General features: G+C 38.5%; 1 protein-coding gene across 1 annotated transcript in view; it reads left to right on the top strand.

Moving 5' to 3' along the window:
• The first annotated feature begins 331 nt into the window (after positions 1–331).
• doc2b (double C2-like domains, beta) overlaps positions 332–14343 on the top strand; it is a 243922-nt gene continuing 229910 nt past the window's right edge. Inside the window, exons 1-4 of the mRNA XM_081366887.1 lie at positions 332–708; positions 5049–5139; positions 5342–5485; positions 9766–9895. Of these exons, the coding sequence (XP_081223013.1) occupies positions 5063–5139; positions 5342–5485; positions 9766–9895 (351 nt within the window). The 5' untranslated portion in view covers positions 332–708; positions 5049–5062. The remainder of the gene's footprint in view (positions 709–5048; positions 5140–5341; positions 5486–9765; positions 9896–14343) is intronic.

Genomic DNA, 14343 nt, shown 5'->3' on the forward strand with positions numbered 1-14343 from the left:
AAAAAAAAAAAAAAAAATCCAAACTTGATTGCATTGTGACTTAGAAAGTTCATTTAAATGCATGCTTTAAAATTCCTAAGTATTTGTATTTATTGTCACAGACATAGTGTTTAGTAGCTAATAATCTGGCGTCTACATGGTGTATTTTGTTTCCCGTTCTACCACGGAAGAAAAATTACAATAAACGCAGTTTGACTTTTGAAGTAGGCTGTAATCCGTGGTTTTATTGAGCAGGACAATCCGCTAAAAGATTTTTTGTGTAACTTTAACATAAAGAAAGAAAAAAGCCAACAGTTCACCATATTTCCTCTTTCTTTCTGCGTGGAAACTCGCACGCGCCGCGTATATATGTGCGCGCGTTTGCCCGGGAGCGAGCACGTGGTCAGCTCTCCAACATCTGCTGTGCCTGTAGTAGGAACTGAAGGTGTGACCTCAGATTTTCCCCTCACACATTTTTTACAGAGTTGAAAATAAACTGAACCGTGTGGCTCAAGTTCACAGCGGCCAACAAACCTCAAAGCACTCGCGCTCGCACAATAAACACCTCTTCACACTATTATCCACTGGATTTTCTGTGACACCTGCTACCTTTTTGCCTTCGCACAACTTGGAACCTGCCTATGGGGGTTTGTGTCCGACCGCCCTGAACAGAATTTGTGAAGAACATAAGTAACCTGTTGTTTCTGATGGAAACACCACGTCTCAAAGGTAAGGCTGGCACTTGCTGTGTTTTTAGACCATCTGTTTGTTATCATTTATGTTGTTTGTTTGGGAATAAAAGCTTGTTTTTAGCAAAACCAATGTGACATTTTCAAATTCACGGTTTTTGCATAGACTTTAAAGAATATTTTTAGGATTGCATTAGATAACAAACAAGATATTTAACCATGTAAATGATGCTAGAGTTTTTTTCACTTTCTTTTCTGAGACGCTTTATTTCTAACCATCTGCTCTCAAGGTGATTTTAGTGTTTACACGTGTGCTAGCAGAGTAATCATAATTAAGAAGCAATAACCGTGAACATGGTCACTAGAAAATAATGCAGTAGTTTTATGTGCTTGTTGTTTTATCATTTAAAGCCCAACAAACTTCTTTTGTGAAAGTGTTTAGTTTGAAAAATGTCTTTGTGCTATTTTTCTTGTAAGTAAATTACACTCTTTTTTGTTTATTTGGCAATGACATTCATACATTTACAAGAGTGGCTAAGTGTGCAAATAGAGTTTTATTGGCTTATTTTTTTATTGACTGAATTCCTGAAATAATTCGAACAAGCTAATAAAACCTAAGTTATAGGGTGCATCTGATGGCAAATTTATACCGCAAAGGTGTCACAGAAGCTCTCCTGAAGTGGCAATTATGTGTCTTCTTTACACACTCAGAGGTGGACTAAATGCATTTACACAGCAAATTTACCTCCATATTGTTATACAAAGGCAGCTGAGTTAAGGCTGCTCTGTGCCTGCTCAAGCTTCAGCGTAAAAGCCAGACTAAATTATGTAGGCTCTCTGACCCACCCAAGCCCCTTGTATAAAAAGTTAAAAATGCTGTGTAAATGTATTTATGCCACCTTTGAGTCTGAGTAAAGAATTGCCTCTTCAGAAGCGCTTCTGTGCCACCTTTGCAGTGTAAATTTGCTACAAGCGGCTTAGGTGGGTCAGAGCATGCATAATTTAGTCTGGCTTTTATGCTGCATTACGTCTTTACACATAATTTTGAGCAGGCACAGAGCAGCCTTAAAGGGTTAGTTCACCCAAAAATGAAAATTATGTCAGTAATTTCTCACCCTTATGTTGTTCCAACCCCGCAAGACTTTCGTTCATCTTCAGAACACTATTTAAGATATTTTTGATGAAATCTGAGAGCTGGCTCACTCCTTCATAGGCTGCTAGGTAATTTCATTTTGCCGGGCCAGAAAAGTTAGTAAAGACATTGTTAAAATAGTCCAGGTGACTACAGTGGCTCAACCTTAAGTTTATCAAGCGACAAGAATACTTTTTGTGCGCAAAAAACAACAAAAATAACGACTTTATTCAACTATTTTCTTACGTGTGGGCTTCTGACGTGAGTTCACGAGAGCCACGACCCATGCGCGAGAACTGGGAAGATGACGCAGATGGGACTCGATGTATGTAGTGGTTAAAATGGTTCTAAAGTGTGCATTTCCTGGGTGTCCGAATCGTGAGAAACCAACGAGAAAACGTAAAAGTGCCTTACCAATGCCGCAAAATGAATGGCTTACCTTTCACACTTTCCCATCAAATGATCGTGAGCGTCATCTTCTCAGTTCTCGCGCATGCGTCGTGGCGCTCTCGTGAACTCGCGTCAGACGCCCACACAGAAGAAAATCAATAGTTGAATAAAGTCGTTATTTTAGTTTTTTTGCGCACACAACATATTCTCGTCGCTTGATAAACTTAAAGCTCAGCCACTGTAATCACCTGGACTATTTTAACAATGTCTTTATTAACTTTTCTGGGCCGGCAGAATGAAATTACATAGAAGCCTATGAAGGAGTGAGCCAGCTCTCAGATTTCAAACAAATATCTTAATTTGTGTTCCGAAGATGAACGAAAGTTTACGGGGTTGGAACAACATTAGGGTGAGTAATTACAGAATTTTCATTTTTGGTTGTTTAAAAAGATGTGCAGAAAAAAAAAATTGTAAAGATGCCTTTGAGATACAGTTTTATGACAGGCATTTAGTCTTTACCCAAGGCATCTTTACTCAGACAAGTTAAATAAAAGTAAGCATAAAAGTAAGAATGAATTAATCCTGCTCTGACCCAGCTCAGTCCCTAGTATCAAAGCATACAGCCATAATCATTGTATAAATGCATTCATCTGAGCAGCATTAAATGCACTCTCAGAAAAAAAAGGTACAAAAGCTGTCACTGTGGCAGTACCTTTTCAAAAGGCACACCTTTGTACCTAAAAAGTGCATTTAAGTCCCTCAAAGGTACATATTGGTACCAAACATGTACATATTGGTACCAAATGTGTACATATTAGTACCTAAATGGTACATATTAGAACCCTTTTGAAGGGTACTGTCCCAGTGACAGCTTTTGTACCTTTTTTTTCTGAGAGTGGTGTAAAGACACCTAAATGCCACTTCAGAAGTGCTTTTATGCCACCTTTGCAATGTAAGTTTGGCATCAGACTACATGTAAGTTAAAATGTTGCTCTGAGGTAGCATAAATTGGTTTACACAGCAATTACAACTGTATACGGTACTTTGGGGCTAGGTGGGTCTGAGCAGGCATAATTTAGTATGGCTTTTATATGTCTTTACACAGAATTTTGAGCAGGCACAGTCAGAGCAGCCTTAACTCGGCTCTGTAGTTACTAGCTAGCTGAGGGCATCAGACACTTTTCATAAGGTTTGTATGAGATCTTTGTAACTGTTGATCTACCATGCGACTTAATTGCATGACCACCACTGATACTTTGTTTTCCACAAGAAGTTTTACAACGTAGTCGTCCTTTAATATGCTATTCTAAACGATTAAGTGCCTCAGCAGACCAAGCAAATGAGATTACTGTGAGTTATATTGACTGATTTTTAAAGGCCAGGTCAATAGTAAAGCCTTTAGCCTCTAGCACCTTGGTGGCCTGTCTCCGTTTCGCTTCATCACCGTCACTCTTTTGTTTCTTTATTCAATCACTGTAATCAGTGGAGGAGCAGGATGTTTTGGATGAAATGTGTTCTGGTCATGTGACCTGACCCATTGCAAGAGAGGCCACGAACCTGATCTGAGATCTGTGTAATCAGGAGTTTCCTCCTCCTCCTCCTCTGCTGCCTTGTTTCCTCTACTCTCACTTTTTTATGCTGAGACAAAGCCTGCAGTAACGTCACTTTGTCTGCCCTCTTGTAAGGTAAACACTCTTTCTTGACTGTCTGTGCCTGTTTTCTATCAGCATTTAAGTGGATTGGACTTGAATAGATGCCTGATTGTTGATGTTTTCAAAAAAGGTGCCTTGCCTGGAGTCAGAGACCTGTAGTTAATGTAATAGTTAGAGGTGTGTGTTTTTTCTCTGATATCCTACTGGACGTGTAACTTGGAGGTTGTAATAGGAAAAGGGAATGTTTGATATCTCTACTCCTTCAAGGAAAAACCAGGGTTTGCAGCTTTCAAGTTTTCTCTCTCTGGAATTACAGGTGTTAGTTTGAGAGGGAATGCTTTACTGTGAAGTGTGCTTGTGTGTAACAAAGTAGTTTTTTGGAGCTGTTGTCATCTGTGCCCGAGGCCTGTGCAGCGGAGCCAAATAAAATGCAGTTCTCCTCATGGAAAAGTAAACACACTTGCCCTGGTTAATCATAAAGGGGTAGATTGTGTGTGTGTGTGTGTGTGTGTGTGTGTGTGTGTGTGTGTGTGTGTGTGTGTGTGTGTGTGTGTGTGTGTGTGTTAGAAAGGAAGGGAATGAGAGAATGTCAGGTAGATGCTTTTACTTAAATTTATGCATAATACAGTTACAGTACATGAGTAGTGATGCAGAAAGTTTATGAATGCTGTGTCAACAGTAAATGATGTCCCCATCATTTGCCTGTGATTTAAGGCCTCTTAATAATAATAATAATAATAATAATGATACATTCTATATCAATTTATAAATAATTTCAATGTAATATTTTTATTGTGGGGATTGTTTCTGTTACACAACTATTTATTTAACTTGCATGCAACTCATCAATTATTTATTAAATGTAAATGCAGTATGCATACAATATTATTCCATTTAAGTGACTCTTATGTTAGACAGACAGCACAATTTGTCTTAGTGTTTGGTCTCTGAAACTCATTTGGCAGGTGTTGTGAGACGAATAATCCAATAATTGAGCCGCGTCCTTCCACTTTCACATTAATGAATGTAAGCTCTATCACAACGAACAGACAATACCTGTCAAAGCCCATGAACGGCTGTGACGTTGAAGGTGAATGCTATTTCATTCACCTATATATATGCTGACGATTACATTCTCAAACCTATTACTCTATAAAATACCTGATTATTTTATGATTTTAGACTTGTCATTCTGCTCTATTACAGCTCTACAGTGAAACATGACAGACACAATGTTTGGCAGTGAGAATGAGCAGTGGGTTTGTCCCAATGACAGACAACTAACGCTTCGAGCAAAGTAGGTGTTTTTTTGTTTTTTATTCTGTTGCGCAAATTGTATTTCAGCATGTCATTTGACAAACCACCCAATGTAATGTGTGTTGAAATAGACAAGTCTTTTTAATGTGACATGTTTGCATTAATAAAACAATTCATTTCTCACTGATCTGATTCTGATGTGATTTTTTTTTTTCTCTTGTATGTGACTGGATTTCACCCAGGTTACATACAGGTTGGTCTATCCACACGTTTCAGTCAGAGAGACAGAGGAAAGCTCAGACAATTAAGAAAACCGAGCTGGATCTAATCATGAGTGTCATCCACCGCGCTGAGCAGCTCGAGCTCATTGAGCAACACCGGATTGGGTGAGACGTTATCACACTACATCACATTTGTGCTTTTTCATGCCTCCAGTCAGATAAACACTTTGAGCCTGGTGTTTGACGTGAATTCTGAATTTAAAGGGATTTAAATTTTAATAGCTCAAAAAACAATAATTGATATTGTCATGTTGGCTTAATGACTTTCCCTAATTGATTATAAACAAGATTTATGCTTCATGTTTTAAAAAGTTTTTTTAAATGCCACATCAAAAAACATGACTTCTGTTTGAGGTCTCACTGGGCCTAAGATATATATAGTATATGTAATACTTTCTCTTTTTTTCTTCAAAAGTTTGGAGTCTGTGAGGTTTATCAATGTTTTTGAAAGACGTCACTTAAAACAGTACAATTGTGAACTAATGTTGCAATTTAAAATTACTTTTCTATATGAATACATTTTAAAATGTAAATTATTCTTGTGATTGCAAAACGTAATTTTTTTAGCAGCCATTACTTCAGTCTTCAGTGTCACACGATCCAGATTTATTCTCATAATAATAATCATCATTTTTATTTATATAGCGCCCTTCAAAAGCCCAAGGTCGCTTTACAAAGATAGGTTAGAGGAACAGAACCAAATAAAGATCCATAACAAAGCACAATAAACATACCAAGTGCTGAAGAGTAAAATACAGAGGTCACTTACAAAGTTAGGTTAGGAATACAAACAAATAATATAGGCTATCCATAACAAGATACAATTTACAGACCGAAAGCTGAAGAATGATATACAGAGAGAAAACCTTTTTTTAAGAGGGAGGATGATTGACGGATGTTTTGAGGAACTACGTTCCACAACCTAGAAGCCACAACACTGAAAGACCTGGCACCCATATATTGACCAGACTAAACTTAGGAGTGACTAACAATCCTGCACTAGAAGATCTTAAGGAACAAACAGGAGCATAAGGTTGAAGTAAGTCAGATAAATATGAAGGACCATCCAAGGTTAGGAAGAGCTTTGTAATTGAGAATTGGTACCTTGAAAAGTTTATACACATGGAAATCGTAACAGTAATCAAGGTGAGATGTGACAAAGGCATGTATAACCGTTTCGGCATCCTGCTGACTAAGGCTACGTTTACCCTTGGCATTGACATGCAACCTGTATCCGGATGTTGTCCACATACACATTGAAAAGACAAGTGTAAACGCGCTTCTGATCGGAATGTGTACTGATTGGCTTATGATCCGATCTGCTTGATCGGATCACAGTGATCGCATTTTAATACCAAGTGTAAACGCAGCCTAACAGAGGAGCGAAGACAAGAAAGATTATGTAGGTTGAAAGAAGCTATCTTTGCCACTTCACCAATGTGATCTTTAAATGGAAGAGTGGAGTCGAAGCAGAACACCAAGACTTCGAACTGTGGTTAAAGGGCATTATCAAGTCACCATCCAAATCAGTGGACCAGGGGTTCGTTTCCCGTACAACAATGTAACTTGCTGCTTAATTTCCATAGTACGATGCATCATTAAAGAAATCAACCAGCTAGTCACGACTGTTTCCCGAAACCGTACTGTCGCAAAGTGGTCGTTCAACCACGCTGGTTAAGAATGTCACGCATGTGGTGGAGTCATAACTTCTATTAATGAACCTGTGTGAGATCGAATTCATGATAGATGTTTTAATATTTTTTGCTTTATTTCCAGATTCAATCATAGGCTTGTTCTTCTGTTCTAGACGGAACGTATGAACATTTTACATTTACATTTAGTCATTTAGCAGACGCTTTTATCCAAAGCGACTTACAAAGTAGGACTAGATTAAGCGAGTCATCATGAAGAGGCAAAAAACAAAAAGCAGCGCAAGAAGTGCTCAAGATACAAAGTTCAGGCATTATTCAGAGTAGCATAAGCCCGATAAGTGAGGTTTAGAGGGAAAGGGGAGGTGTTTTTTTTTTTTTTTTATGAGGTTAAGTGCTCCCGGAAGAGATGGGTTTTCAGATGTTTTTTGAAGGTTGTCAGGGATTCTGCATTCCGGATGAGGGTGGGGAGAGCGTTCCACCAGCATGGAGCTGTGAATGAGAATGTTCTGGAAAGTGATTTTGTGGCTTTCTGGGATGGAACCACGAGACGTCGCTCGTTGGCCGATCGTAGGCTTCTGGCAGGGATGTAGACTCGTAGGAGTGAGTGAAAGTAGGAGGGAGCTGAGCCTGTGATAGATCTGTAAGCAAGCGTCAATGCCTTGAACTTGATGCGAGCAGCGAGAGGTAGCCAGTGCAGTGAGCTGAACAGAGGAGTGACGTGGGCCCTCTTTGGCTCGTTGAAGACGAGACGGGCTGCAGCATTTTGGATCATCTGTAGAGGTTTAGTTGCACATGCTGGAAGTCCGGCCAGAAGAGCATTACAGTAGTCAAGCCTAGAAATGACCAGGGCCTGGACGAGAAGTTGTGTTGCATGCTCAGTTAGGAAAGGCCTGATCTTCCTGATGTTGTGCAGTGCAAACCTGCATGATCGAGCTGTCTTTGAAATGTGATCTGTGAAGGTCAGCTGGTCATCAAACGTTACTCCAAGATTTCTCACCGACTTTGATGGGGTGATTGATGATGACTCTAGCTGGATAGTGAAGTTGTGCTGTAGAGACGGATTGGCAGGGAGGACGAGAAGCTCAGTCTTTGCCAAGTTGAGCTGCAGGTGATGTTCCTTCATCCACGTCGAGATGTCTGCCAGGCAGCTTGAGATCCGTGCAGCTACTGTGGGATCATCTGGTTGAAACGAGAGGAAGAGCTGTGTGTCATCAGCATAGCAGTGGTAGGAGAAGCCGTGTGCTTGTATGATGTGTCCCAGTGATGTGGTGTAGATGGAGAAGAGGAGGGGACCAAGAACTGAACCCTGGGGAACCCCTGTGGTCAGTTGATGTGCTCTGGATACCTCGCCTCTCCATGCGACCTTGAAGGACCTACCTGTGAGATAGGACTCAAACCAGTGGAGTGAAGTTCCTGTGATGCCCAGTGCTGAGAGGCTGGACAGAAGGATTTGATGATTCACAGTGTCGAAGGCAGCAGACAGATCCAGGAGGATGAGGACTGAGGATTTGGAAGCAGCTTTTGCGATCCGTAGGGCTTCTGTGACAGACAGTAATGCAGTCTCAGTAGAATGCCCTTTCTTCGATGCAAGTTGTTAATAGTTGAAGAAACACTGAGGTGGCATAACAGTGTTAAGTCTGCTCAAAAAACATATCATATTATCAATGTTGAAAACTGCCCAATATTGTTGTAGGGTAACACTTTAGTTCAGGGTCCAATTCTCACTTTTAACTGGCCTGAAAATCCAGACCTAAATCTGAAAGTTTAATGAAATGAAAATCGGCCAGCTCGAGGGGCGGCACCAAGCATGCATTTGAAAATCTCACTGCACGCAATTGGATAACACTACGACCAATCACAACAAGCCCCATATGCTAAGCTACCAGCGGAGCTAACTGGTAGATTAGACTCTTGTTGTATCCGGTCGGCCAAACAGCATAAACGTCCTTCTTGCAAAGGAACGATTCGAGCTGCGTCTTCTGTTCCTCTTTTAGATAAAAAGCCAAGTCTAACTCGTTCATTGTAGCGGCCAAAGCCGTTTCAAACAACTGGTGTTCATCCATAGCCATCTTGCAAAGTTTACTAATGACTTCGACGTCACAGCGCTGTCGTCATCTCGCCTCTGGCCCGCCTATATCAGATAACCCGATGTGATTGGTGCAGCTCGGATATAAGGGCATATTTAATGAGCATCATTACTCGACACCAGAGTAAACTCGCTGAGCAAATTCAACTTGTGCTCTCGCGAGAACTCTGGATTTCCAGGGTAACTTTTAACTAGTATTACTAGGATATTGGCTGTTTATTAGTACTTATAAAGCACATATTGATGCCTTATTCTGCATGACCATATTCTACATCCCTTAATCCCACCCAATACCTAAATTTAACAGCTACCTTACTAACTACTAATAAGTAGTAATTAGGAGTTTGAGGCAAAAGTCTAGTTAATAGTTAGTTAGTTAATAGTGAGAACTGACCCTAATCTAAAGTGAGACCTTTTGTGGTAACCATGATGCATCTTTTTCACTATTAAATAAGTTAATTTATACATATTAAAAAACAGCATACAGCATAGGGGGTCTCTGGGACCCCAAATAATTAGGATATCAGTCTTAAAGGACCAAAAGATTTCACAGTGACAGCAGGTGTACACCTTAAGTTGATATGTAAAGATATGTCAGTTATGTTCTTTTAAATAAAGATGAGTGTGTTTGTGTGTGTGTGTTTCAGGGGTCTAGTGGAGCGCCTGGAGAACATGAGGAGGTCTGCAGTGGGAAATGGCCTTTCACGGTGTCTGCTGTGTGGAGAGGAGTTTGGTCTGCTGGGCTCTTCGTCCGTCCTCTGTTTGGACTGCTGCATGGTACAAACTAGTCTATATGTTATAACCATGTTCTCTACCATTCACACTCACTGCAGTGCTTAGTCATTTGCAGTTACTATCTTTGGGCCCATGCAGTGATTCTGAGACACCACATAGTGGCAGCAGAGAGCTGTATATTCAAGGAGGGTCTGAAAGTATCTATGCATACAGGAAATTTGCATTCTGTGCACAGTACATGTGTATACTGTAGGGTAACATGGGGGAAGATGCCCCCCTTAAGAACAAATGTGGATTTACTTTTAAACTAACATATTTAGATATAAGTTTAGCATGTGCAGGATGATGATGCATCAGCAAATGTGTTATCATAGAAACATTTGCTAATTTAGTTGTTATAGCACAAAATGTAAAATATTACTAATTAGTACCTTGATTATTAATCAAGGTACTATTATTAATAATCTTCATTATTAATATTTATATATTTTTTTTCAAGTGTCATTTAATGTAAAATACTAAATACACTATGTAAAATTTTTTGACAATTTAGTTGACAATAATTGAATAACCAATGACAAACAGAAGCAGAATTCCAGTAAAAGAGGTTAATCTGAAAGTTAATATTGTATAACTTGAATACAGGCATATTTTCAATTGAAGATACGTCATAATAGTAACACTGAAATCAAATTGAATGATTTCACTCAGTTAACCTATAGGTTATGATAAAAGTGAAGATGTCTGAAATCTACATCTAATTTGTGTAAATATTCAATAATAACCCCATTAATTACAATAATTACTGCATTAAATATATACTGCATTAAAAAAAGTTTTAAAAAACCCTGAAGAGCATGCATCATGCGTTCCCTCAGGAGTTTAATATGGGTTTTAAGTATTGTGGTTTTGGATTTCTGATTAGATTAAGATCTGTGCTTAGGGCAGACCAGGATGAACCACGTTATTTTTATTTTTATTAGTCAGATGGGTTTTTCTGTACAATATTCCTTCTTTAAACATGCTTATTCTTTTAAAAAGCAACATACCTTAAGATTTCTGTGCACCATTTGAACATCATCAATTTAGAGAATTTAGAAAAGCCATCAAGCCACAAGAGGGCAGTGTGTAACTTATAAACGATAGTTTACTGTCATTGAACATTTTGGCATCAGACAGATACTTTCCACTGAACTTTGGGATTACAGTTTGTAGTTTACTTCGAGACAGACACACACTGTGACTTGACACAGGACTAAGGAGTGCTAAAGACTGAATGAGGTCCTTAACAGCAGGTCTGTGCCAGTGAGGAGAGAGCATCTGTTACACGGAGCCCGAGCTCACATCACTCCTGCTCTCTCATGACCTGTGATCATTCTCAACAGCTGCTGTTTCTAAACCTCACTGGAATCACAGTGGAGGGGAAATTAATGAATTGATCATTATTGTTATTAGATTGCTATTAGATCATGCCTCTGTGTTCAGTCATTAAATTACAATCTGTGTAATAGTTATGTGTTGATCATATACCATATGGATCTGATGCTGGGTTATTGCTGAAATTAGATTAGTAGTGGAGCATTACAGCCTTCTATGGTCATCAGAGGGGCTTTTAGCAAGTTGATATTCTGATTTGGATGGTTGCTAGGCTGTTACTAGGCTGATTATCAGCAGTTTTGTCATCCGCCAGGTGAAAAAAAAAAAACTTTTTGCTTTAAAAAGTATCATTCCACTAAGAGCTGCATGTTTTGAAGTATTATTAATCTCTGAGGTACAAATTGAGTTACATGCTGAAATATAATACTTGGGGTGAGAAACAAACCATAACTGAGTATGAGATGCACAATTTATCTGTTTTCAGCTCATTAGATAATTTTTTTTTCTTTCTTATCTGTATTGATTGATATTGAATATTTAATTGTGCATGCATGCTCGATTGATCTATTTTTACATTTAGATTACCTTTGCTGTCATCTAACACTCGCTTGACTTTAATCTATAAACACTAATAATTTAATTAATAACACTAAGTGCAATCTTAAAATTATCCATTTTTATACTGAACATTATAATGTTGTGATGAAGTTTTTTAATTAATTTTTTTTTATCTATCTATCTATCTATCTATCTATCTATCTATCTATCTATCTATCTATCTATCTATCTATCTATCTATCTATCTATCTATCTATCTATCTATCTATCTATCTATCTATCTATCTATCTATCTATCTAATCGTATATATTATCTATCTTATCCTATCTTATCTATCTTGTCCGTCCGTCCGTCCAAGAAAAAATGTAGGCTGGGGATTGATTTTGTCCAATAGGAATTGATCAGATGGTTTGCCATTGGTCGATCTCATGTGAGTGGCAGGTTGTAAACGCATCAGAGAAGAGATGCCACTGCAATAGGGAGGCAAAGTTATTTTGATTAAAGATTATAAGGTACATGAATCTGAAAAAATTATGTGCACAGTAGTAATATGCCGATCGTGGTTATATCCGTAGACACTGCGTATAATCCGCGGGTCAGGTGGGCCAAGTAATAAAAAATAACATTCCAATTAGAGATTCACCGATCTTATTGCAACGCAGTTTCTGCACCCTCACTAATGCTTTCTTTCACCAATGCAAACATGAGGTAAGTACAGTAAGAGCTTCGTTGTGCAGTGTAACAGTGTCATTGATGTCATAACGAGTTTTGGCAAGTGTCCAGATAAACTCGCGCTGTGATTGACAGCTTGGGCGATTGGAAAGGGATTGTTCTTTGATCGCTTTCTGTGTATATTTTAATCAGTTTAAATAAGATTATGTTCATCCTACTAAGAGAAACAATGTGAAGTTGATATTTTAGTCACTGGCTTGATTTACTGATGCATAAACAAAGATTATCTGTCTGAACTTGAATAATTACACATCAGAAATTCACATAACCCACTGGTTCTTCAGAGGCTCGGATGAAAGAACTAAAAAAATACTTTTGTGTTCATTTGTACATCCAAACACTGAGCAACTGCCATGCTTCGCTCGTTTGCAAACCATGATGTCTCTCGAGGAAAAAACAATATATCATGCTCGCGTAACTCATTTTCTCATGGGCGGGCCAAATTCTCTTTCCGGGCAAAGCAGAGAAAGGGGAGGTAACCTTTCCCCGTATGACGACATATAGAGAATATTCCAGATTGGCCCGTCTGAGCTTTCATTTTCTCAAAGGCGGAGCAGGATAGCCAGGGATTGGTTTACACCTATCGCCATTTCTAGCCACTGGGAGACCATAGGCAGGCCAGGGGAACTCATATTAATGTTAAAAAAACCTCACGAAGTGACATTTTCATGCCATGGGACCTTTAAGAAAAAAGATATCTCTCCCAAATAATGCTGCAAAATAACCCTTGCATTTGCTACACTATAATATTAGAGGTTACAATTCACAACAGAGGTATAATATTCAACTGCTATTTATTTTCAGATATAATAATTGCACACAAAAAACTGAAATGTGTATTGCACATAAGGTAGTTTTCATAATCACTTGACTTCATGGCAAATTTATTCAAACATGCATGTATAATTAAAAGTAAATAAACTCCTTTAGTGTCTTTTTATAGCTAACTAACAAACTGAACACCGGATGACTTTCCTAAGTAAATGCAATGTTAAGTGACATTGTTCACAAGCTGTTTTATTGATATCTGCAGTTGAAACTTTGAGTGATTACATGAGACATGATATGGATTTTGGTAAGTTGTACTGTATCCTTAAACATACCTTCTGATATTCATGCATGTTTTTCGAAATATAACTTGTATTAAAGTGGAAAAAAGGCTGTTTGACCTGAGGTCATTTAAGAGTGTCATAAAGCCATTTATTGTTTGAATTTTGTGTTAATGGACACAATTTGAAAGATGAGACTTTGTTTCTTAGCAGAAGTAACTAAGCACAAAACATTTTGCGATCAATGGATGGGAGGCGCACAACAAAAATGTTTGCTGTTGGGAAAAACCGTGGACTTGGGAACCCTGGCTTGAAAAATGGGTGATTCAAGGCTCAAATAGCCTACTTATATTTAGCTATTTTTTAACTTTTAATGCGTTATTGTCATGTTAACTTGCCCTAAGTTCAACACGAGAGAATTTCTTCATGAGCATATGAGTTGCAGTCTGACACATTTTTCCGCACCCTTTTGATTGACAGGACATAAACGAGCCTGATCATTGGCTGTTTTTAAAGGGGTCCTATTATGCTTTTCCACTTTTTCCACTTTTTGCTATTGCGTAATGTTGCTGTTAGGGAATATAAAAGATCGGCAAGGTTACAAAGCTCAAAGTCACTTCAAAGGAAGATATTTTATTTAGCAGAATCCACTTTCCAAGAACTACAACAAACGGCTCGTTTAAACTTCAGCACGATTTTTTCCGGATCTTATGAAGTCACAATGTTACTCATTTAAATAATCCGCGCCCACGTAATACGCAAAAAAACATTTC

The sequence above is a fragment of the Scardinius erythrophthalmus genome (assembly GCF_964197995.2).
Source record: "Scardinius erythrophthalmus genome assembly, chromosome: 5".
Taxonomy (NCBI): Eukaryota; Metazoa; Chordata; class Actinopteri; order Cypriniformes; family Leuciscidae; genus Scardinius; species Scardinius erythrophthalmus.